The sequence below is a fragment of the Neolamprologus multifasciatus genome, chromosome 4 (assembly GCF_963576455.1).
Source record: "Neolamprologus multifasciatus chromosome 4, fNeoMul1.2, whole genome shotgun sequence".
Taxonomy (NCBI): Eukaryota; Metazoa; Chordata; class Actinopteri; order Cichliformes; family Cichlidae; genus Neolamprologus; species Neolamprologus multifasciatus.
In genome coordinates, this window is record NC_140442.1 from 23,839,521 (window position 1) to 23,861,050 (window position 21,530).

The 21,530-nt window shown below is 40.3% G+C and overlaps 1 protein-coding gene across 10 annotated transcripts in view; it reads left to right on the forward strand.

Annotated features, from left to right (window-relative positions):
- Positions 1-21,530, forward strand: part of mei1 (meiotic double-stranded break formation protein 1) — a 60,963-nt gene that overhangs the window by 23,223 nt on the left and 16,210 nt on the right. For 8 of the 10 annotated variants that reach the window (XR_014873831.1, XR_014873830.1, XR_014873832.1 and 5 more), the window contains exons 16-25: positions 192-303; positions 4,364-4,424; positions 5,113-5,210; positions 7,826-7,982; positions 8,995-9,142; positions 10,012-10,194; positions 10,420-10,542; positions 10,913-11,102; positions 17,689-17,802; positions 18,896-19,003. Coding sequence is in view for 7 of the 10 variants with exons in the window: in XM_085157780.1 (XP_085013906.1) it covers positions 192-303; positions 4,364-4,424; positions 5,113-5,210; positions 7,826-7,982; positions 8,995-9,142; positions 10,012-10,194; positions 10,420-10,542; positions 10,913-11,102; positions 17,689-17,802; positions 18,896-19,003 (1,294 nt within the window). In the remaining 3 variants the exon portion in view is untranslated. The remainder of the gene's footprint in view (positions 1-191; positions 304-4,363; positions 4,425-5,112; positions 5,211-7,825; positions 7,983-8,994; positions 9,143-10,011; positions 10,195-10,419; positions 10,543-10,912; positions 11,103-17,688; positions 17,803-18,895; positions 19,004-21,530) is intronic. The other 2 variants (XM_085157781.1, XM_085157782.1) reach the window with 2 other exon arrangements.

Consider the following 21,530-nt stretch of genomic DNA (forward strand, 5'->3'; position numbering starts at 1 on the left):
GCCTCTGTCTACATTAGCTTTGCATACACATGGACACGCGTGCCTATTGATCAGTGCCTCTGCTGTAGTGTTCGTAATTGTTTTTATGTTATATTTTGTTGGTTCTCTTCAGGCTAAAAAAATCAATCACACGGGAAAAAATTGTTTACAGTTTGTGGTTTGTTTTTGTCTGTAAATTCCTATGTGTAAAGAGGATGTGTGAGCATGCACCCAGTGCCCCCATACTGCAGAACCTCTACTCTATCCTATCTTCCCAGTTCACCCTGCTTCCATCTCTCATGCCTGCCTTTGCAAATAAGCTCGGTGAGTTCTGAATAAACTCAAAACAGCAGTAGGTGTTTCATGATAAGAAATGATATGATAGAATAATGCACGGTATCATTCTTTTTTTGTCTGTGGTAAATCTTAGTCTTGAATAAGAACATTTTCACAGGAGTCTATGCAGTACTTTGAAATACTAAGTACACTCATAGCTGCTTCCATTTGAATTATAAGCAGCAACCAGCAGATGCTGATCAACTGAGCTTTATTAACTGATCAACAGCAAGTCCAAGTATCTATAAAAGCAGAGCTTTTGCTAGTTTGCTGGTCTGGAACATTCAGGTATGAATGGCATAATCTTCCCGGCAGTGGATATCTGAGCAATTTCGCCCGAGGTCAAACTATGCAACGCTCAAGAGCTTGCAAATGAAACCAAGAGCCACATCCCAGGCTCTAAAAAAAAACAAAATAGCATATCAGCACGAACACCTCACACTTAATGTGAAGCACGGTGGTGGAGGGGTGATGATTTGGGTTTGTTTTGCAGCCACAGGACCTGAGCACAATGCAGACAGAGTCAAAAATGAAGTCTTGTGTATATCAAAGTAGTCTAGTGTCAAATGTGTCAGTTTGTCTGAAACAACAGATGACTGCATGTTGTCTAGGCTGCAAGGTTGTGTGTTGCAGCATCTATAAGAATTATTCCTAAACTGTTGTTCTTGTAATGGTTTATTGTATAGATAACAAATGGTATATAGGGCAGATTATTCACAAATTATAAAGCTGTTAGCAGACAAATGTAAGTTACTTTGGTATATTTAAAAAATACATTGTTATTGACACGGACACAATAAAATATTTTACTATGTATGCTACTGTAAGATCACCAAAAGACTTGTTCTAAATTATAAAGCTACTTTCCTGGATTGTAAAGATTATAAAGAATGCTCCTTTAATGGAAATTTCCTAGTATAGCCAATAATATACTTTATATTAGATTTGTGGGCTTTTTAAATGTTCACAGAAAAGGGTGAATCACTTTCACTTCAGGTTTCCTGCACATTTAGATTTTAGCTTTATTATACCGGTAATACGATAATCTGTTGATTTATGAACACTTTGATCCTTTAACTGATAATGTAAACAAAACATTTTGACAATAAAACAAACAATTTTTGATTGACACACATGTGAACAGGAACTGCAATGGTTTACCACAAAGTTCAGTGGAGCAGTTCATGTGAATGTCTTCACCTTGCTGTGTATATAAAAGCTTCCACATCTGAAAAGGGAGACCAGTGCGAATACTGGATATGCCTGCATTCTTTCTAATCACCAGCAGGAGGTGACTGCTCTAGTTGGAAAGTGTTTTTAATACATAGTGGTGTTCATTTTGTAATGAATATGGTCAATATTGGAGTCAAAAAGTACGATGAAGAAGATTTAGCCTTTGCTTACCACATCATTTCCAAAAAATCACCGTGATGGTCAACAACGTCAGCTTGATGCTTCAAAAATGGCTGAGGCTACTTCCATCTTTTACATACAGTTTATGGCTTTACAGTGCGATGGGAAAGCACACTTAATTTTCACACCATGGCAGCACTAACTACACCACAATGTAAATACCACATTTGTTTGTCTGGAGGCCGATAGAACTCATTTACAGTGTAGTGAGATTCATGATATCAGTAGCTGAAACGGCTTGTAGAGCTCTCACAGCTCATGTTTCTAAATTAGCCGCTCCTTTGAGTCTTGTTATCGTTGGCTCTGCAGATATCACGGGTGGTATTTCTAGAAACATACAGCCAGCCCACATCACCACGAGTCTCGAGGTCTCCGTGTGTCTGATCTTCACAGGAATACAAAATACAAACTAAATATATTTCCAAACAAGCCTGTTCGTTTAATCCAACTTGGCCAATTAAACGCTTTGCTTAAATGTTGTTTAAAGTCTTAAATTGTTTTACTAAATGAAATAAACAGAAGCAGTTTCATCACAAAGCTTTATTCCCAGCTAATCATATAAAAAGAAATTAAGCTCATTTTATTTCATCATCACCAACATATTGTGTTCACCGCCGAGCCACTGAACCTTTGATATGGTTAGATAACGTTTACAAAATGAAAATCTGGCTTTTGCACTGTTTGATGCCAGAAACAGTAATATCAACAGTTTATTCTACATTTATCAAAAGTGAGGCTAAATGCCTTAATTAAATTTGATATCGCTGTAGTGGGAAAACTATGCAGGCTCTTAAAAATTGGCTGTCAGCACGATGAGACTCAGTAATTGACAGAGAACTTGTTGCCTCTGGCGTCCAGACAAGCCAATGTGGTGACATTATAAACAAACCTAAGCTCGGTATTTGTCCTGGAAGCGCTTATCAAAGCAGAGCAGTTTCCTGCAGATGTGGCATAGGTCCACATGGACAAAGAAGAAAGCAATTTAGTTCCCTTATGGGATTAAAACTTCTCTCTAATAAGTCTGAGGTGCTTTCTCTCACTGAAGCACTGGAACGGCCAAGATATTAAGTACAGCTTTACAGTATAGCCTTTTTTTCCTTTACTGAAGGCAAATTTGTCATAAGTCTTCAGTGATTCATTAAATTAAATTTAAAAGTAATTTTGTGTTGCTTGGAAACTAATTTAAGATAAAAAAAATGCAAAGGTTTGGGGATCATGAACTGATGGCACCTGTCTTTTACCAGCGCTTTTTCATCCCGGTGTTTCATGAAATGCATTTTTTTAGAGCCAGCTTGTGTCTAAACATGAGGTCTCCGTGGCTTGCTAGTGTGAGACCTGCAGCATCTGTGTTAGAAAGCTGAATGTGTTTTTCACTTTGTTTTGCTTTTTTAACTCACTGATTCCCTTCATTTTTACTCACTGTCACTAGTTACACTTAGGCACTGAAAACTACTGAGGCAGGGCTGAGAGAAAATTGTGTGCGAGTGGAAAAAAAAAGTCGCTTTAAAACAGTAATCCCGCATGTTGGAAAATGACAAGTTATAACCTGTCAGTCACACATTATACCTAAAAGAAACCTTTTTTCACAGGACTCCCTTGCAGTCCTGTGAAAAACCACCCTGTGATTCAGAAGCTTGTAGAACCACATTTTGCAGCAATATCTTGAAGAAATGTTTTTCTGTGACTTTATCAGTGTCTGGCATCAGTGTGGTTCACTCTTCTTTAGACCATTGCTTCAGTTCATGCAGGTTTGTGGGCATTTGCTTATGCACAGCTCCCTTCCAACCGCAGGATTTCACTCTGATTGAGGTCTGGATTTGACATTCTGCTGCAGACTCTGCTGTGCGTTGGATCATTGTCCTGTTGCATGACTCACTTTTGGCCAAACTTTAGATGTCAGCCCGACAGACAGAGGAGATTTTGAATCTAGACTAATTTGTTATACAGAGAAGCTGATGGTCGACTCAATGGTCCCGTGGTTACAAACAAACCTAAATGATCACCCTTCCACTGTGCTTGATAGTGTTGGTATGAGGTGTTGTCATTGTAGCTGAAGTCTTGTTCTTTGTTCAGATCAACCTTTGCAAAACCTTTCCAAACAAGTCATACTTGTTCAGTCTTTTTCTAATTGTTCTGTAATAAACTGTAACATTTAAGATGGTAACAGAGGCCTGTAGAATCTGAGATGTATTGCCAACAACAACTGGTAAGTCTCACCTAGTTGATCCTAATCAGCTACTACTACTCTGATAGGGTGGACATAGCAGTAAGGTGACATGACTTTAAATGTGACACATGAGATGAGATTAAGAAATTTTTGACAGCCTAGAAATAAAAAAGAGCTTCTATTGCTCTTGCTGTTCCTCTTTCTTGTCATTTAAATTCATTGCTAAACTCGTCATTACAACACTGAGCTTTGGGTCGGTGTTTTCCTTAGAATTAGGCTGAAGATTAAAGCGTGCACTTTTTTTGTGTGTGTGTTTATTCTAACTGTCACGTTTTTTGTTAGTGGCTTTGATGTACCTCAGTGTTTGCATTATATAAATAGTGTTTTTGCTATCATCCTCATCTTCTTCCTCATTTCTCACTGTGTAGTAGTTTATTTATTCTGCTCTTTACCTCTTCTTCCCTCCAGCGTCCTCTGGTTTCTACAGACTGGCTGTGGAACACAAAGGCCTCCTCTGTGCAGGAAACAGGTACATTGTAAGAGAATAACCTGAGGACACACACACACAGAGACACACACGACAATTAAAACTGCAGCGGCGCACGCGTGTTTCTCTACACTGTGTGTATCCAGCCGCGGTGGCTCTGTGAGCCGAGCTGCTATTATCATTCTCTGTCGAAGCACATTTAGCAATGAGGCAGATAACACCGACTGAGGCATCTGTCATTTTTGAGTCACTCTACTTATTTTTCCAATAAGCCAGTCTTCTCAGCAGTGTGTCTGTCTCTAAGCGATGGATCTACTACTTCAAAGTCCACAGTGTGCTTTTGCATTGTGTGTGCTTTGTTTCTCACATGTAAGCATATGCGCTTTTGTGGGTCTTTGTGTTAGAGTGTGCCTTTTTTTGTGTTCATATACTAGTGTGGTCATAAATGTGGTTTACTTGATAGGCTTAAGCCCACCCCCCGTGCTCTGAGCTGTAATGAAACTAAACACTGTGCATTTCATCTTTGAGAGAAGTTTGTCAAAGCACATCCTGTCCTCGGTTTTACAGTTAGTTCTTAGCTGTATTAACCGCGCATTGAGCGGTAATTGTTCACTGTTTGTCTCTGGTGCCCTCATTCTCTCTCTTTTTTAAATCTTTTTTCCTTTGGTGTGTTTGTTTGTGTGTGTGTTCAAGCTCCTTTTGCATTTCTCCCTCTCACTCACTCTTTCAGGAACCCAAATCTGAATGCATCTTGCTGTGGTTTTCTTCAGAAACTCAGTATGTGTCTTCTCTCCCAGTCAGACCTTCCTTCTGGCTCCCACCAGCACGGTATGCAAATACATGCACGTTTGCACCACACACGGAGACATGCAGTCAGGGTAAAATCCCTGTTGTTGCTCTCAGCCTCTGAGCAGTGATGTCATGCTGCCAGTTTTCTGAGAAATATTGAACTGTCATTGCAGTTTTTCCGAATAGGCTAGGTCAGTGTGTCACCAAAGCACGCCTTAGCTGTAGCTGAGGGGTTCAACTGTTTTTTCCCCATTCACAGCTTAATCAAATATTTACCGCCTGTCTGTATTAAAGTGATACGTGTAGGTATAGTTCATACTGAGCAAACTAAATCAAACTGACTTCATGTTACATTCAGCAGGTGCTTCTTCATCAAATCCTTCATTATACATTTTTTTACCCAGAACTGCTGCCATGAACTGACAAAATTATGCTGGATTTAAAAAGTAAATAAGGTTCTTTTGCAGTTTTGCTTTAGTTTTTCTTTGTCGCATGCCTGCTTCCTCGCCCACTCAGGCTCACGCTCTCTCTCTTTCGTCTTTATGTTGACTTTAAACATTAAAAACTCGAGCGAGAGTCTCATTTCCATCTGACTCACCTGTTCTTTTGAGTTAAGTTAACTCTGTTCTTAAGGAGGGTCTCAAAGCCAGCTTGGCTGACAGTCAACAGGCAAGCTTATGAAAAAAACAAAGAAAGTGTTTGCACGTTGACTAACAAGAGCTCCGGTTTCTGTTAAGGATGAAAGGAAGGGAACCAGGTGTGCGGACTATAAACATGGTGATTGTGTTAACTGGCTTTGAATTGTATGTATGTGAGAGAGCTCAGGCCAAGGCTTTTAAATGTCAGCGCGCTTTATGACACATAGGTACGCACAGGTAACATTTCCAATTCCAAGTGCTGGTTGCTTTTAATTCCGTTACACGGAAGCAAATGCACAAACTCCATACACTTCCTTATCTCGCATCACTGCAGCATCCACTAAAATAAAGAGCAAAGAAAAGCAGGTCATTGGTAACTGCAGCTGTCCCCCGCAGATGTGTCTGTGTGACACTGACACCAGAGTGGAGTAAAATATTTCTTTGAGGTAATGAGATGTAAGAGTTGTACGAGCAAGTAAGCATGTGTGTGTGTGTCTGTGTGTCTGTGTGTGTGTGTGTGTGATGGTGAATAATGAGTTTGGCAGAGCGAGAGTCCTGTTTGTTTCTTTTCCTGCCTGTCACCATCTTCCTCCCTTTTATCATCCTTATCAGGTTCCATTTCATTTTCAGCCTCTTGCTTTTCCTCATTTTTCTTCCCTCTCATCTTGAAATTTTCCTATCACACTTTACAGTGTATGTTTTTCTTGTTCAAAAACTCCCGTTTTTCAAGTTTTTAGCAGATTTTTTTCCCCTGTCTGTCATGTCCTGCTTTGTGTACAGTCTCATTAGTGCTTTTAAGATTTAATGTTACTGATTACTCCTGTGATACATCACAGCGTGTCATCGGTATTGTGCTTTAAAGATATCTGCTAATCTCATGTGAATGTTTAAGAAAAGGCTCTTGTCCTCTCGTCTCGGATTACTTTTCTGTTCTTTAGGACCTGAACAGGAGGCAGTGTGTCACTGCTGCCTGCTGTGTGGGTCTAGTTCTTTTTTCTTTCCCATCTGTTGTCCCCTTTCTCATCTTCTTCATCTGTCTACCCTTTGCTGTATTCCTCTCTGTCCCAGTCTTCCCTCTTAAACTCAGTACAACCCCCTATTCTTCTTCACTCCTCACTCTTTGACTCTTTCCCTGGAGGTGATGGCTGCATTGGTGACTGGAGCCCTTCTTACTTTCCTCTGGTTTGTAAACAGTATATTTTCAGTTACCCTCTACAGTTACCCTCCAGACCATAGAGCTCACTGTTGCCACCCTCTCTCTCTCTCTCTCTCTCTCTCTCCTTTTCCTGTGCTTTTTGTGGGTTTTTTTTCCTCATTTCATTCTTTATTTTCTTTGTTGCACTTCCCGCAGACACTGTTGGAGCTTTACTGTATATCCACTGTGTAGTCATGGATCAGGGTCTGTGCCTTCCCTGTGCCGTCTTTGTCCTTCTCTTCTCCTTTCTCTAACACTGCTTTCCTGCTTGAGCCCTTCTGTCTTTCATCTTCACCTGGCTCCTTTTTTCATGTTTTACGTTTTCATGTTCCCTCTTATGCTCCCTTTCATTTCACACCCATCATTCTATCGGCTCTTTAATCCATCCTAATTTTTCTACATAATGTAACAGAATGTGTTTTTTCAGATAATATTATAAGACATTAATTAAAGCTTTTCCATGTTTCCTTAATGATGAATTTTGCCGTTATAGTTGGATTTGTTTGGATATCAGTCAAGTCTTACTCGTTTTTGCCTGTAAAAGAGTGTTTTTTCATAAACTCAGCTTTGGCATGCCTTCAGTTGTATAAAAATAATAATAAAAAAATTAGTGAGTAATACCTGTTTGGAAAATTGGCCTCAGGGCCTCTTCTGCTGTGTTCTGTTTTATTTCCACCACCTCTCGCCTTCATTCATATCCTCTCATTCTCTCCACCTTCTCTTGTTGCTTTCTCGCTCTCTGTCTCAAACCTTCTCCTCTTCTCATTTCTAGCATTGATTGCATTTCTCCTTTCTGTTTCATCACCTTGCTTGTCCCTCAGATCTGAAGGAGGTGGAAAATCTACTGCTGCACAACCTTCCCTCTTTGTGTTATCGCCTGTCTGAGTGGCCCTCTGTGCTGTGTGAATATCAAGGACCACAGGCTCCGAAATACTGCCTGGTGATAATGCTGTACCTCGCCCTGCAGCAAGGAGACAGGTAATAACGCACACAAGCAGCAGGGATATATTTAGATATATACAAGCACTCTTGGGATAAATTATTATGTACTTCAGCGTTGAACATCACAAACAGTTTGTTCAATTTAAGTGCCCAGCAACCTTGTGATATAAGCTGTTATTTTATTCATTTATTTTGTGGAAATAAAAATAACCGATGCATATTTTAGCATCAGCATCATTTTTCTTATGCATCTAAGCACTTGTGCAGAGTAAACATTTGTCTCTATCGTATATTGACATGGACCTTATTGAATATTACATTTCTCCGACTATTTGGAAAGGATTGTACATTTTTGCAATTAAAGTAGTTTTGGAAAATTTTGGTTCATGTGGATATGACCAAACATCTGGCACTCTCAAAGCCTTGTTTAGCTATGCTGTAGTTCATACTTTGAGAGCAGAAAAGGCAACATTTGAGCTATATTACTGTGTTTACATAACCAAAATCTCAAGATGATGAATGCAGTCGTGCTATATCGAATATATCAGACTTGTATGAATGTAAATTCAGCTGGTTTCACACGTGATTGCAGCTCTCTCCTTGTTCTTCTGCCGTGGCCCGTCGAGGGTGGTCTCAAATGCATTTTTTATAACCTGAGAAAAACAACGTGTCGGCTTCTTGGAAAGTTTAATTTTTCTTTCTGCGAATCCTCGGCTATGCATTAACCTCCTGGGAAGGCGATGAAAGCCTCTCCCTTCCACTGCGCAGTCTCATCAAGATTATGAGAGATGTGGCCAGAGATTAACATAGCGTGGGAGGGCTGAGGGTGCGTGTCGTTTGTATACTCAGGGATAGGATCCCTGAATGTGTGTGTTGATCTTTTGTATATGTTTTAGTGCGTTTGTGTTAATTTCCGTGCGAGAAAGAGAGATATCGAGTTTCTTTTGTCAGCGTATCCCTGGGGGCACTTTGTCTTTATGTGAACTTTGAATACTGCAATTAACGCCGTTAATATGTGTGTGTTTGTTTGTGTGTGTGTGTAATCCAGGCTCCTCCCTGACCAGATAGTCTTCTCCAATGTTGTGTGGCTGTTGCGCTCTGTGCAGGAGCAGGGCTGTGTCCTGCCTCACTCTGTGCTCCGCTCTGCCCTCTACCTGCTGGCACTGACACAGGACAAGAGCCCCTCACTCGATGGGGTAACTCTGAGCCAAAATCAAAACACACACACAGTAACTTTGAAAACTTTTAAAGCAGTCACTACTTACGGTACAGCGTCACCGTGGAAGTAACGTTTAAACTTTACCTAGATTTCAGGCTTCTCTGCTATTATGGTGCCTTAAGGCTCCAGTATTTTTAACTTTTCTTTTCCTTTTTTTTAACCTTTATCACTTTTAATGCCAAAACACGCTGACAGTGAAGACACGTCTGCCTCGGTTTGAAAAAATGTTGTTTTTTTTAAATGTTGTGTTCAGTAAATCAGTCTAACAATATGAAACAGATTGAAGGTTGAGATATTTGTACTGACAAGCAATGCCATATTAATGTGTCAGGATCTCATCAGTTTGAATGTGTTCAGTATTTTTTTTTCCTCGTGCACAGACAAAAGAGCGGCACGTACGGAGCCGATGCTTCTTTTTTTTCTTTTTCATGATTGAATATGGAAACCATTTTTGAGCAGGCTTAGAAATACTTAGAGTCAGAGCTTGACTGCTCATGTTCATCTCTTGATACAAAATCTATATTGTGCTGTAGAGAATTTTAACTATAGTTGAGCATCACAGAAGAAAAAAAACATGAAAAATGCGCCCTTCTTTATTTCAAAGAGTATTACGCGGCCTCTCTGAGACTACTCAATATTATATACCTTACATGTGAATAAAAATAGATTACAGAAGAGTTGCTCCTCTGTCTAAGGGCTCTGCCTCAGTAGGGTTTCAAAAGAGATCCTCCTCCGGATTGTGAAGAAAATTATTTTCAAAACTGCAAGTTTTTAACTTGGATGTGTACACTCAACTCAAAGAGAGTACTTTGACTTCATCAATCTTTCTTCACCATGTTATTCAAGGCTTCTTTGAATTGCATCAGCAAGGCACTCTCCTCCTGCCAAAGCTTCTCTTCGCTCTACTTTCACCATGCTGCGCTGATCCACTTCATGTGTCGATACCCAGAGCTGGCAGAGAAATTTGCCGCCGTGGTCTTGGAGCTGTGGTTGACCAAGGAACAGGACACAAACACAGGGCCTACCCCGGTAATGAGACATTTGCTTAAACTGTATCCCAGCAAGTATTTCTGAATAATTCAGTGATTTTACTGAACTCAATTTGCTTGTTTCACTCCGGCAACTTTCACTAATTAGTTTCACTCTGACAGAGCAAGTCTTAGAGACACATTGGGGTGTGTTTTCCTGAATTCCCTTCAACTCTGGTAAGTCAGAGTTGATGAAAAGGTGGCTGGGTTTCATCTGTGCTTATAGGCAGACACACAGGAGGAGAAAGAAAGCTGTGCAGATGAGAGGTCGGATCAGAAGACAGACACAGAAACCATGGAGCTGCTGTCTGTGATGGAGAAGTACCCAGCTGTCATACTGACCCTCCTGGTGAGAGCCAAAGACCTTGAATAAGAGTTCAGAGTTAATGACTTTGCGATATTCAAACGAACACATTTTTATGCAGCTGAATGCTGCATTGTAAAGGGAGGTGATGGGAATAAAAATTTGAATCGAGCATGGAGTAAATTCTCCGTGCCAGCCCCACGTCATACCCTCCTAAATATCCAGCTTGCAGATCTCATATAGGACATGCTGTTTAAGCTTCTTTAACCTGCCCACAGTAATTCCTCTTTAGCCTACAATTGTCTTCATTGAACTGATTTGCTGAACTGCTTTACTGCTTTGGGATAATAGTGTTACCAAGAGATATTCTAAATGGATGTGCCTTCTTTGTTGTGACTTTTTTAATTGGCCACAGGACATGGTTTGCACCAGAGAGGCTCCTCTAGCTGAGCGAGTGTTGAGTGTACTAGAAGTTCTTCTGGGAGGTCAAAGAGGCTACAACATAAACCTGTGTACAAAGCTAAGACCAGCCTTGCTCCAGGCCCTACAGCGGGTCAGTGTGGTGAACACAGACCATTGGTTTGAACGGGAATACTCTGCACAGGGTAAGAAACACAGAGCTTATATTGTAACACCTCTAGCATCTTCAAAGCAAAATAATCTTTACAGGAATCAGCGTAACTGTGGCTCTATTGTATTTAAATTAATGAGAATAGATGCACCAGAATAGAAAAGATGAAACAAAATTCACTTTAATTTTTTTCTTTTTCTTTTTTTCCCCAAAATGTACCAGGTAACATTTTTATCAGCTTCATGGAGAGCTGATTAAAAAAATTGAGAGAGCAATTTTAATTCAAACTTCTGCAAGCTCTCTCTGGGAAATACAGAGATAAACCGCACAGCATAAAACCTCTGGCGGCAGCTTCACGCACTCGCCGTGCAGCGATGAAGCGGTAGTGGAGTCTTTCATTTAAAGTTAATGTGCCTCAATCAGGGAAAGCATTTAGCATAATATGTGTGATTCCAATTGTTTTTATAGCACGACAGTTTTTAAGTAGGCTCTGCTATGAACGGCGTCCTGTCTGTTGTATCTGTGTGCACAGACATTTATTATTAAAACATGTTTAAAGGTGTATGTACACAAACAGTCAGCGTGTAGTATGCTGTGCAAAAGTCTCAAACCACTCCTCATTTCTTGCTGTCTTTCTTGCTTTCTTGCTGCCAACAAGTCAGACTACCTAAACATTTTCAGGGATGCTTGTTTGTTTGTCATTCATCATTCAAGCAGAAAAAAGTACCTACTGTAACTCAAGGGATGAACCAGTGATGTGTCTATACATAACAGACATCCTAGCAAAGAGCCACTTCTCAGTTGCATCTTTTGGCACTTTATTATTAGAAGCCTGCTCTAAAGCCACAGTGTTTGCATTTCTTTAGTTGACTATGAAAAATGCCAAAAATAGCGTAAAATAGAGTTTTTCTGCCACCAAGTTGATTACCAAAGAGCTGCTAGCTAAAAACTTAGTGTATCTGGTATGGTGTTGCAATTACTAGACACTGGGAGCAGACGTAGACCAACAATAAAAGGCTTATAAGGTTTATTTAGAGACTGGATTAAGTTAACAACAGGCAGATGAGCAATTAGGCAGCTAGTGTTTCTGTCAGATGAGCCCAGAGAGGGTCTGCAGAGAGGGAGACTGGTAGTTAGTGAAGGTAGCAGCAATAGAGATGTGCAAGGGTTATTCAACTCTTGTTAGATTCTGTGTTTGAGTCGCGGAAGAGTAGCAGGTGGGCAGACTGAAATCCAGGGTAGGCAAAGAAAGCTTAATGGAGAGTGGGCAGGTAGGGGCTGACTGACTCTTAGAGTGGAAGAGGAAAATGGCCAGCTGTGATCTTTAGACTCCTCAAGAGAGCACAAGTAGCTTCACCAGGAAACGAACAACGAACTCCAGGCAGGCGAAGAAAGAGAATTACTGAGCAGAAAACACAACGGCAAAAACTAAACTGGAAGATCCAATTTTGAGAGAACAACTGCCTCAGCCGGTCCTTAAGTACCGTAATGAGGCAATGGGCGCAAGTGCGTGAGTGGCGGCTTCGCCTGTGGGTGGAGACACAGGTAAAGCCCACCTCTCTGTCTGAGAGAACAGAGACAGACAGAAGGAGAAAACAGAGGGGAAAACAGCCTGCCCAGACCCTAACAATATCTCAGCACAGTGTGCAGTGTGTCCTTGAGAAAAATGAGGAAAATGGACAAATGGAGGAAAGGAAGAAGTGGCAGACCTAAAAAACTATCTGCAGTAGGTAAGCAGTATCTGAAAGGCATGTCCTTTAGAAAGAGGAAAAGAGATTTATCTGATCCTACAGATGATTCATCTACTTAAACAGAGCTAATATAAAATGAAGTTAAGGCACAAAATAAAATAAAAATAAACAGGTAATTTTAAGAAAATCTGTTATAGCAATAAGAATCTAAACAGCCTTGTTGAATGGAAAAGGTTTTGAAAAGAGTCCACAGAATCGGCTAAATGTGGTTTAGTGGGAGACTGTTCTAAAGCCTTGGTGCCACAGACTGAAAGGCTCTGTCCTCGCTAGTGTTTAATCTTGTCTGACGAACAGCTAACAAATCCTGAGCCTGGTGGCCATCAAGAAGCTATTCATAGTGAAGGTAAACAGGCACAAAAGCTGAGATATGCCCATGTACACAAGAACTGGACTGAAAATCAGTGGCGACTGGTCTGATGTAGTGATGAATCCAAAGTAAAATTTATGGTGCAAATCATCATCCATCTGTACAGCCGTTACAAGAGAGGTGCAATGGTGAGTGTTTACAGCCATCTGTAAAACCGGGTGGAGGCTCTGACGTGATTTGGGGCTGCACTTTATACAGTGTTGTTGGGGATCTGGTCAAGATTGATAGAATTATGAACGCAGAATAGTGCAGTACCATCTGGAAAGCATCTGATTGGCAACGGCTTCGTTTTTCAGCGATAATAAATGATCCCAAACGTACTGCCAGTGCAGTAAAAGCATACCTGGATAGGATAAAAACCACACAGTGGAACACTATCAGTTATGGATTTTCCTTCCCAGAGCCCAGACCGCAACATTATTGAAGCAGAGGACAGAACAAAAGGCAGCCGACATCCAAAGAAGCAACTATTCCTGAAGATTGCTTAAAGAAATGACAAGAAAGCTGCCTAAGAGAGTCCAGACTGTGTCAAAGAATAAAGGTGCTCATGCCAAATATAGACTTTATAATATTCTGTATTTCCATGTATGTTTGCACGTTTCAATAAATTCCCGTGTCTATTTCCTTTTTGCCAAAAATGGCAAAATATAAAGAAAGTAGAGGTTCTTAAGTACCATGTGATAGATTTTTAATACAAGTATAATTTCTAATATATGTACTTATTTAGAAATGAGGGGTGGATCAAGACTTTTGCACATTACTGTCTTTTTTTAAACTCAAAGTATATTGATAAATTAATTTTCACTTTACAACGTGACCTCTCAGACTCTGTTTACTTCCACCGAAAATGTGTCCTCAGCTCTGTTTTTTAAACCTTGATCCCGAATTTAGGGATGAGCGCTAATGCCTTAATAACTGTGTTAATAATTATGACTCTGTGGTTACAAAACACAGCACTATACTAATAGATTAATTTTCTCACACATAAAGTGATTCACCATTCTGAATGAATGAATTCACCACTCAGCGTCGCGCATCGACATTAATGCCAGCTGATTTGGCTTCATGCTCACTTATCTCTCATTAAATCACGGATACGGTTAATTACAGTCGATCTATAGAGGTAAGCGTTGCCGCTCGGCCCCCAGAGTTTGAGTTTCATCATGTGGGACATGGTTTTGTTCGTCTTTCTTAGTCATCCAAATGAAAACATTTTGTAGCAAATAAAAGTTTCAGCTGTTTCAAACCCACTCAGCACAAGCTCATCCACACAGTACACAGGAACACATCCACCTGCAGGGTGAGGTAGTGGGCTCCCACACAGTGAGACATAATAGATCAAACGCATGTCGGGTTTTTTTTCTCCCCACACAGCAGACACTGAAAGATTTATCCAAGTGAAGCAGCAGCAGCCACACCTAAGCTGTTTGGTTTGAGATGCCCTTCTCATCATTTTGACTTCAAAAGAAAAAAGATTTTCGATTAAAAAGAGCTATTTTTGATTTATTGTCTCTCCACAGTTATTAACACAGTTTATTACTCAGGCTTTTCACCACAGCTCAAACGAAGAAGGATTACATGCTGTTGATTGGTGAGCTTCTCTGTATCTAGGATACCAAATTTAATTGAATTAAATTAGGGAAATTTAGCAAGTTTATGCGTCTTCGTGTTTGCAGATGTTGTTAGTTCTTCTGGCATAAATAATCAAAAACGAATGGAAGCTAGTAGAATAGTAATATATTAAAAATGCATTTGTATTTTGTTTAAAGAAAAACAACTTCACAATCAATTCATCTTTTGCTCCATAACCGTGACGTGAGCGTGCCAAGATGTTTTACTGGGGGTTAAAAATAACAGTTGGCATATACCATAATAAAACATCTATTAAGTAATGTACACGGATTAATTGGAGCATTTGGCACAATGTCTTGTGTGATATAATGGAAAGCACTTAGGCTAATTATTCTCAAATATGGAAAGCAACTTTTGAAAGGATACCTGCGCTGATTTATGTTTGCTAGTCCATTTTCTCTGGCAGCATTTTCTTTCTGCTTTAAAGGAGTGTTATAGTGACATTCAGAGATAGCGGAAGAGCTGTTTAATGATAATTGTGTTTTTTCTTCTTTTTCAAATGAGTACATTTGCAGAAAAGCACAGCTGTTCAGATAAGAACATTTATTGCAGAGCAAACATGGGCACAAAGATTATATTGACTTGAATTGATTTAAATTAAAGAAAAATTTGTGGCAATCGAATGAGGCTTGGTATATCCTAAAATATGACTTAACAGCAGCTGGACACAGTACTCAGTTTAAGTGCAGTGCTATTACTTATAACCATCCTGCCATCTAAATCTCATTTTAAGTGAACTGGAATAACAAAGCCTCCTAAAATATGGTTAGTTTTGAATTGGATTAAAATGGCAAGAAAAAGTCTCCGTCGCCTCTGATTAATGCTGGAAGGAAAAAACCTTTAAACCGCTCGTAAAATGAATTCCTCGACCAGGCAGTGGAAGGTGAGGTACCATAAACTGGGGTGTAGCTGGACACAGTCAGATTAGGTCAGACAATTTCACGTCACTTGTTTTGCTCATAGACTGTATTTAGTAGATGGACGTAGCCATCATGATGCCACCCATCAGTTTGTGCACTCTTCAGGTTGAAGTCTTATGGTGGGAGCCACCTTAACTCTCTGGAATGCTAAGTTATCAGATAATGCTAGCATAGCCACAGATACCAGATTATTTAAAACTACAAATCACTCACCAAAGCTGCCATATAAACCTCTTGGATGAACTGTAACAGGCTTCAGTTCAAATTATTTGTCAGATTATTGTATTAAAAATACTTCAAAATGAACCAAAGACACAGTGGAGAGGTCCACTTCACTGGCTACAGTTTGTGGAGTTAAAGGACAGTAGACAGTGACTGGCTAATGCTGGCAATGTCTGAACATTCATTAGCTATACCAGCTAGAACATTTTGTTTACCAGGCTTGTAAACATGTTTATTTCATCTCTGAATTTGTGCATTTTATGATGGATGTGTACAGCCATTCGTTTGCTTTTGGACTCGCTTGTGGAGCCAACAAAGGAAATTTAGGAAAAACGTGTTTTTTGGCTCTTCTCTGTTGACTTAATTTACATTAAACAGTTATATATGTAGAATTGGTCGTTATTACCATTTCACTCAATCAGTTCACATTAAAATTTTTAATATAGCTACATGTTGGGCTCTGCGTTGGGAGCTCATCAAAAGCATAGAGCGTTTGTTGCATATTTTGATATGTTATGAGCTTGTATGACTGCTGCCTTGGCTAGATCTCTGGTGAAAGAGATTTGATCTCTGTGATCTTCCTGGTGAAACACAGTAAATATTTAAAAAAAATCTCCTGCTGGAACCTGCAGGTGGATGCAGGGGTGGTGGAGGGGTCAAACTGCAGGCAGCAGTGCAGACTCTGAGATGTTGGAGGGAGAGATGAGACATTTACATCTTAAACAGAATTTGAGGAGAGTGTAGCATGTCACACGGGTATAAATTAGCTTGAGTGCACTGCCTAAACTAGCATCCGGGCCTCACTTGTTTTCAGAAGGCTGCTGTATCTTTATTAGAACCATAAAACCATGACATAAATGCTGAAATTGAAGGTTTGTAACAATGAAAAAAATGCAAACGTGCAAATAATGTATTTTTTTGTTATAGGTGTCTGCCGTATGGTGTTATTACATCTGTGTACTTGCCCAGGTTAATGAGCACAGCTGAAGGGCACAACAGCAGCTGGGGATTCAGAAACTGTTGCTGTGGTTAGCCTCTGCCTGCTTTCTGCTCATCCCGGGCCCTGAGGGAATTACAGCCTGTTATCCCTCCACATGTTCCAATTCAGCCCACTGTAATTTGCATTAATATATACTTTATATTAGCTTCAGTGCGGCGGCATCCCAAAGGGGAGATATTTTAATGTTATGCAATACAGCAGTGAAAGGGCAATGTAGATGACTGTTCAGCCTGAAGTTTCTTTCCAGTGAAAGTCCCCCTGCCCTTTGTCTCCTGTCCCCTCCAGTCCTTTTTCTCCACCCTCTTACGCCACGCCACCATTTATCCTAGCTATATCTAGACACCTAATATTGGTTTCTAAAGTGTGTGTGTGGTCATTTTTAATCATTCTGAGTAAGATGTAGTCATTTCCTCCTGATTCCTTTCTCTTCACGATGACTTGTGTTAGCTCTAGAAATCCCTCTTAGGGAAACCAAACTTCATAAAAACCACAAGTGAATGCAAGAAATCCTTCATCCTATAGAGTGCATGTTTGGACCACGTCCTCTGTTTTGGCTTTGTTGACAAATGATGTGCACAACAGGTCCCAGACTAAAGTAATGACTTGAGAGAAAATGCTAATTCATTGTCGTTCTCATCTTTCGCTCTGTCACACTCCATCCTCTGTCTTACCTTCTTTTTCAATGTTTTTCTGGTTTGTTTTTGTTTGTGTCTGTTTTTATGGAGCAGTGAACTCCCTCCCTCTGGTGCTGAAGCTGCTTTGTGTGACGCAGGCCAGTGATCCACCTTCATCTCCCCATTACAGTAATATGGAAGGAGTGCACTTCAAACTGCTATACCATGGTGAGGCCCCAAGGTGCTGCTGACATGTCACGCTGAGCACAGCTCTCTCTCCCCTGCATTTATCTAAAATATCCGAATAACCGCTCCAGCCCCCGATGTTAAGAGGCAGATTTAGCAACATGATCGCTACAGCAAACAGTTTCTCTTACAGCGATACCACGAAAAGCTCTGACAGCAGGCAAACAAGTCAGCTTGCTCTCTCAGTCATCCACAGAGACTGCATCTCCCTTTCTTACAGCGTCGCCGGCGTGCCATCTTACTACACAGCAACACAATTATCTAGCGAGAGAGATAATGTTGTCCTGTTTGTTTCCTCTTCTGCATTCATCTGTATTTCAATTACTCCTCACTCACCTTTGATTTAATACCATCCTCACAAATATACTCAGAGGAGTGTTTTCTGCTGATCTGCAGATCAAAATGCTGCACTGAACTTTACTAGACGGTAACTCATAACTCCATGCCTGTTACAAGGCTTTGCTTTGCTTTTCGCCTTGATGTCAGCAACACTCATCCCTCTGTGACTTACCACTTTTTTCTTTTTACTGCATATTTGGAGCCTCATCCTCAGTTGTAAGTTGTATATATCAGCCCACTGTCTTTTGCAGCGTTTCTCAAATAAGGGTCCTAGTAACCCTATGGTTCCTTTAGAGTATTGCAAGCACACTTTCTTTTTTTATTTAAAAAATATCCTATCATGATCTTTAAGATAACTGTTACTCTTGGATCTTGTCTTGTTGTTCTTTAATAATGATATACTGCTATACTGAACCCCTCTAAATTGCAATGTTTTTGGCATCATGAATGTTTTGATCAGTCATTTTCACTGTTATTGACGCACCATGACATGCAATAAATGACAAAGCCCACAATGTTACATTTTATCTGCTACATCACATCTGAATGCCCCTGTATAAAATCCTTGAGAGCACCGCAGATAAAATCATAGATGAAAGAGTGAGAAAATTGTTGGATACTCGACTATATTTTACATTACATTTAGGGTCAGCTGTGCAGTAAAGGTATATTTCCCAGAAATAATGCCCGTGTGTTCATGTGTGTGTGTGTGTGTGTGTGTGTGTGTGTGAGTCAGTGAGTAACATAGCAGGGAGGTTGAAGCCTATAACAGAGAGCCTGCTGCCTGCCATCAGCTACCTGTACTGCTGCCTGAGCCTGTCCCCTGCACACTGCACTGACAGAGGTTAGACACATGTTCTTACTGCCACTTTTAGTTACACTCTGCATGGTCTCTGTGCCTTTTATTCACTCCTTCTCTTAACGTCACACCTTTCACACACGCAGCCTCTTCACCCTCTGTCTCAGTATGTTTCTCTCACCTCTTGCTGTCTTTTCATTTCGCTCCCCACTCGCCTGTTTGAGAGAAGCGAGAGGCTGACCTTGATGCAGGTTGTACTGAGGCACAAAGCAAATAATAGCCGTAAAAGCTCACACCTGCACTACAAATGGTACACAGGCTTTGGCTCGGTCGTGGACATTGTCTTCGGTTCTTGTCTTTTGTTACGGTGTCAAGTCTGTGAGCTTCTCGCACATTTGCACAAAAGCAATGACTGGCAGACTCGTGTCGTCGCCTTGCAACAGCTAAATATCTGTAACACACAGACTAAACCACACGTCCAAACACAAATAGCACTTACCGCCATGGCAACATGTAGGTTTCTAAGGTAAGAAATCTCACATAAATCCATATATAGACGAACAAAATCAGTAATTAGGTGCAGCTGGAAGATGTATGATAACATAAGGGTTTTTTTCAAGAGAGTTTCACTAAAGCTTTTATTATTAGAAATCTCTTTAAAGTCGCTCAATCAGTCAATGAGCCAGAACACAAAAGTATCAGGTACTAAAGAGCTTGAGAAATTAATACTTGAATATTTTTCACAACAGACAAAAGTATGCCTTCAGTTACACTGCCCTTATAAAAGACATTTATTTGATCAGTTACAGGGTATTCTTTTCTAGTCATGCTGAGTGCTCAAAGTGTTTATTCTATAAGTCTCATTTTACTCAAACATTGCTCTATTTTTAAAATTAAAGCACTTTATCCACCTCACATCTATGGCCAATTTAGGATCGCAAATTAACTTAGCATGCATACTGTATGTGTGGACTGTGGGAGGAAATTGGAGTGGCTGGAGAGAACCCACGCAGGAACACAGAAAGACTCCAACTGTGGTTTGACCCAGAAAGATGCCTTCTGTGAGGCAACAGTGCTAACCAGTAAACCAACTTCTCTGGTTAACTTGGAGGTCAGAAAGAAGGGTTACCATTGGGAAGCAAGGCTAATAATGTCAGTGGTATTAATTTGCAGTAAGGCTCCGTGATTATGGACAACAATTATTTTTATCAGTACAGAGATCCACATTATTTGTCCAATTATTCATTGATTTTAGTGATAAATGTGTTTTTATTGCACTTTCACGTAAACAGAACACTGATATTACATTTCCATATATGTACAGATCTTTGTCCTCATTCACCTAAATACAGTGCACCTCTTTGAAAAAAGTAAAATAGATTTAAAAAGAAAATGCCCTGCAGAGCAAGAGGGCACCTTTATTTTGTGTTCTGTTTCCTGTTAATTAATCCGTAAATTCATCTTTGCAGACAAATAAGGTGTTTGTTCACCTGGTCTAAGTGCATCTCTAGAAGCAAAATAAAAAGGTTGTCAATAAAACCCCTAGCAAAGTACTCGACGGCTCTATTTTCCCTCCAAGGTTTGCATACAGCACAGGTGTTGCCACTTTGGAATAATTGTGCGAGGGGGTAACATATCTTTTGTCCGGTGTGTTGACCATTTTCCTGAAGTGTTCGTAACTCACTGTCGTTACTGCACGTGGAGTGCGATTGCATTTGTGATTTCAGTGCGTCTTTGTGAGCTGGATGCATGCGCAGCTGCACTTTTATGGATGCCTGAATTCATGTTGGATGACTTACGTTAGCAACCACGATGAAGCTTTCCTTGGGTTTCATGCCTCAATATACTGCAGTTTGTTTGCAGTAGATGACTGCCCTTCCCTTTATCTGGTTCTGTTGGAGGTTTCTACCTGTTAAAAGGGAGTTTTTCCTTCCCACTATCGCCAAGTGCTTGCTCATAAGGGGTTTGTGATTGCTGGGTTTTCTCTTTCTTATTCTAGAGTTCTTACCTTACAATATAAAGTGCTTTAAGGTGACTGCTGTTGTGATTTGGTGCTTTTCAAATAAAAATCAAATGATTTGAGTCTGTAGTATGTTTTTGGACAGTTCAGTTGAATAAGTTCTGTCCTGCAGGTTTTAGACATCACCCTGGGTCAACACACCTGAATCACATGATTAGTTCTAAAGAAATTCAAGACATGTTGAGGAGGTAATTTAGCCATTTAAATCAGTTGTGTTGGATCAAGTACACATCTAAAACCTGCAGGACACCGGCCCTCGAGGACTGGAGTTCCCCCACACCTGATCTAGAGATTCTAGAGACAAGCCCTTCACTCTCTGCTCTGCCAGACATTTGAGTTTTGTTGTATATTCATGTGTATCTTTTGGTGTAGTGTTACTCGCCCAAAGTATTCCAGGAAACTGGCACATGCAGGCACGTGGTCAGGCAGTGATTTAGGGAGCGCTTAATTTTGCTTTGCATTCTATTGGCGAAGTGCGCTTTTCGAGTATCGCTCGATCATGCTCATTTAATTATGGGAAGACAAAATTCGGATTAAAGTTCAATTAATTGT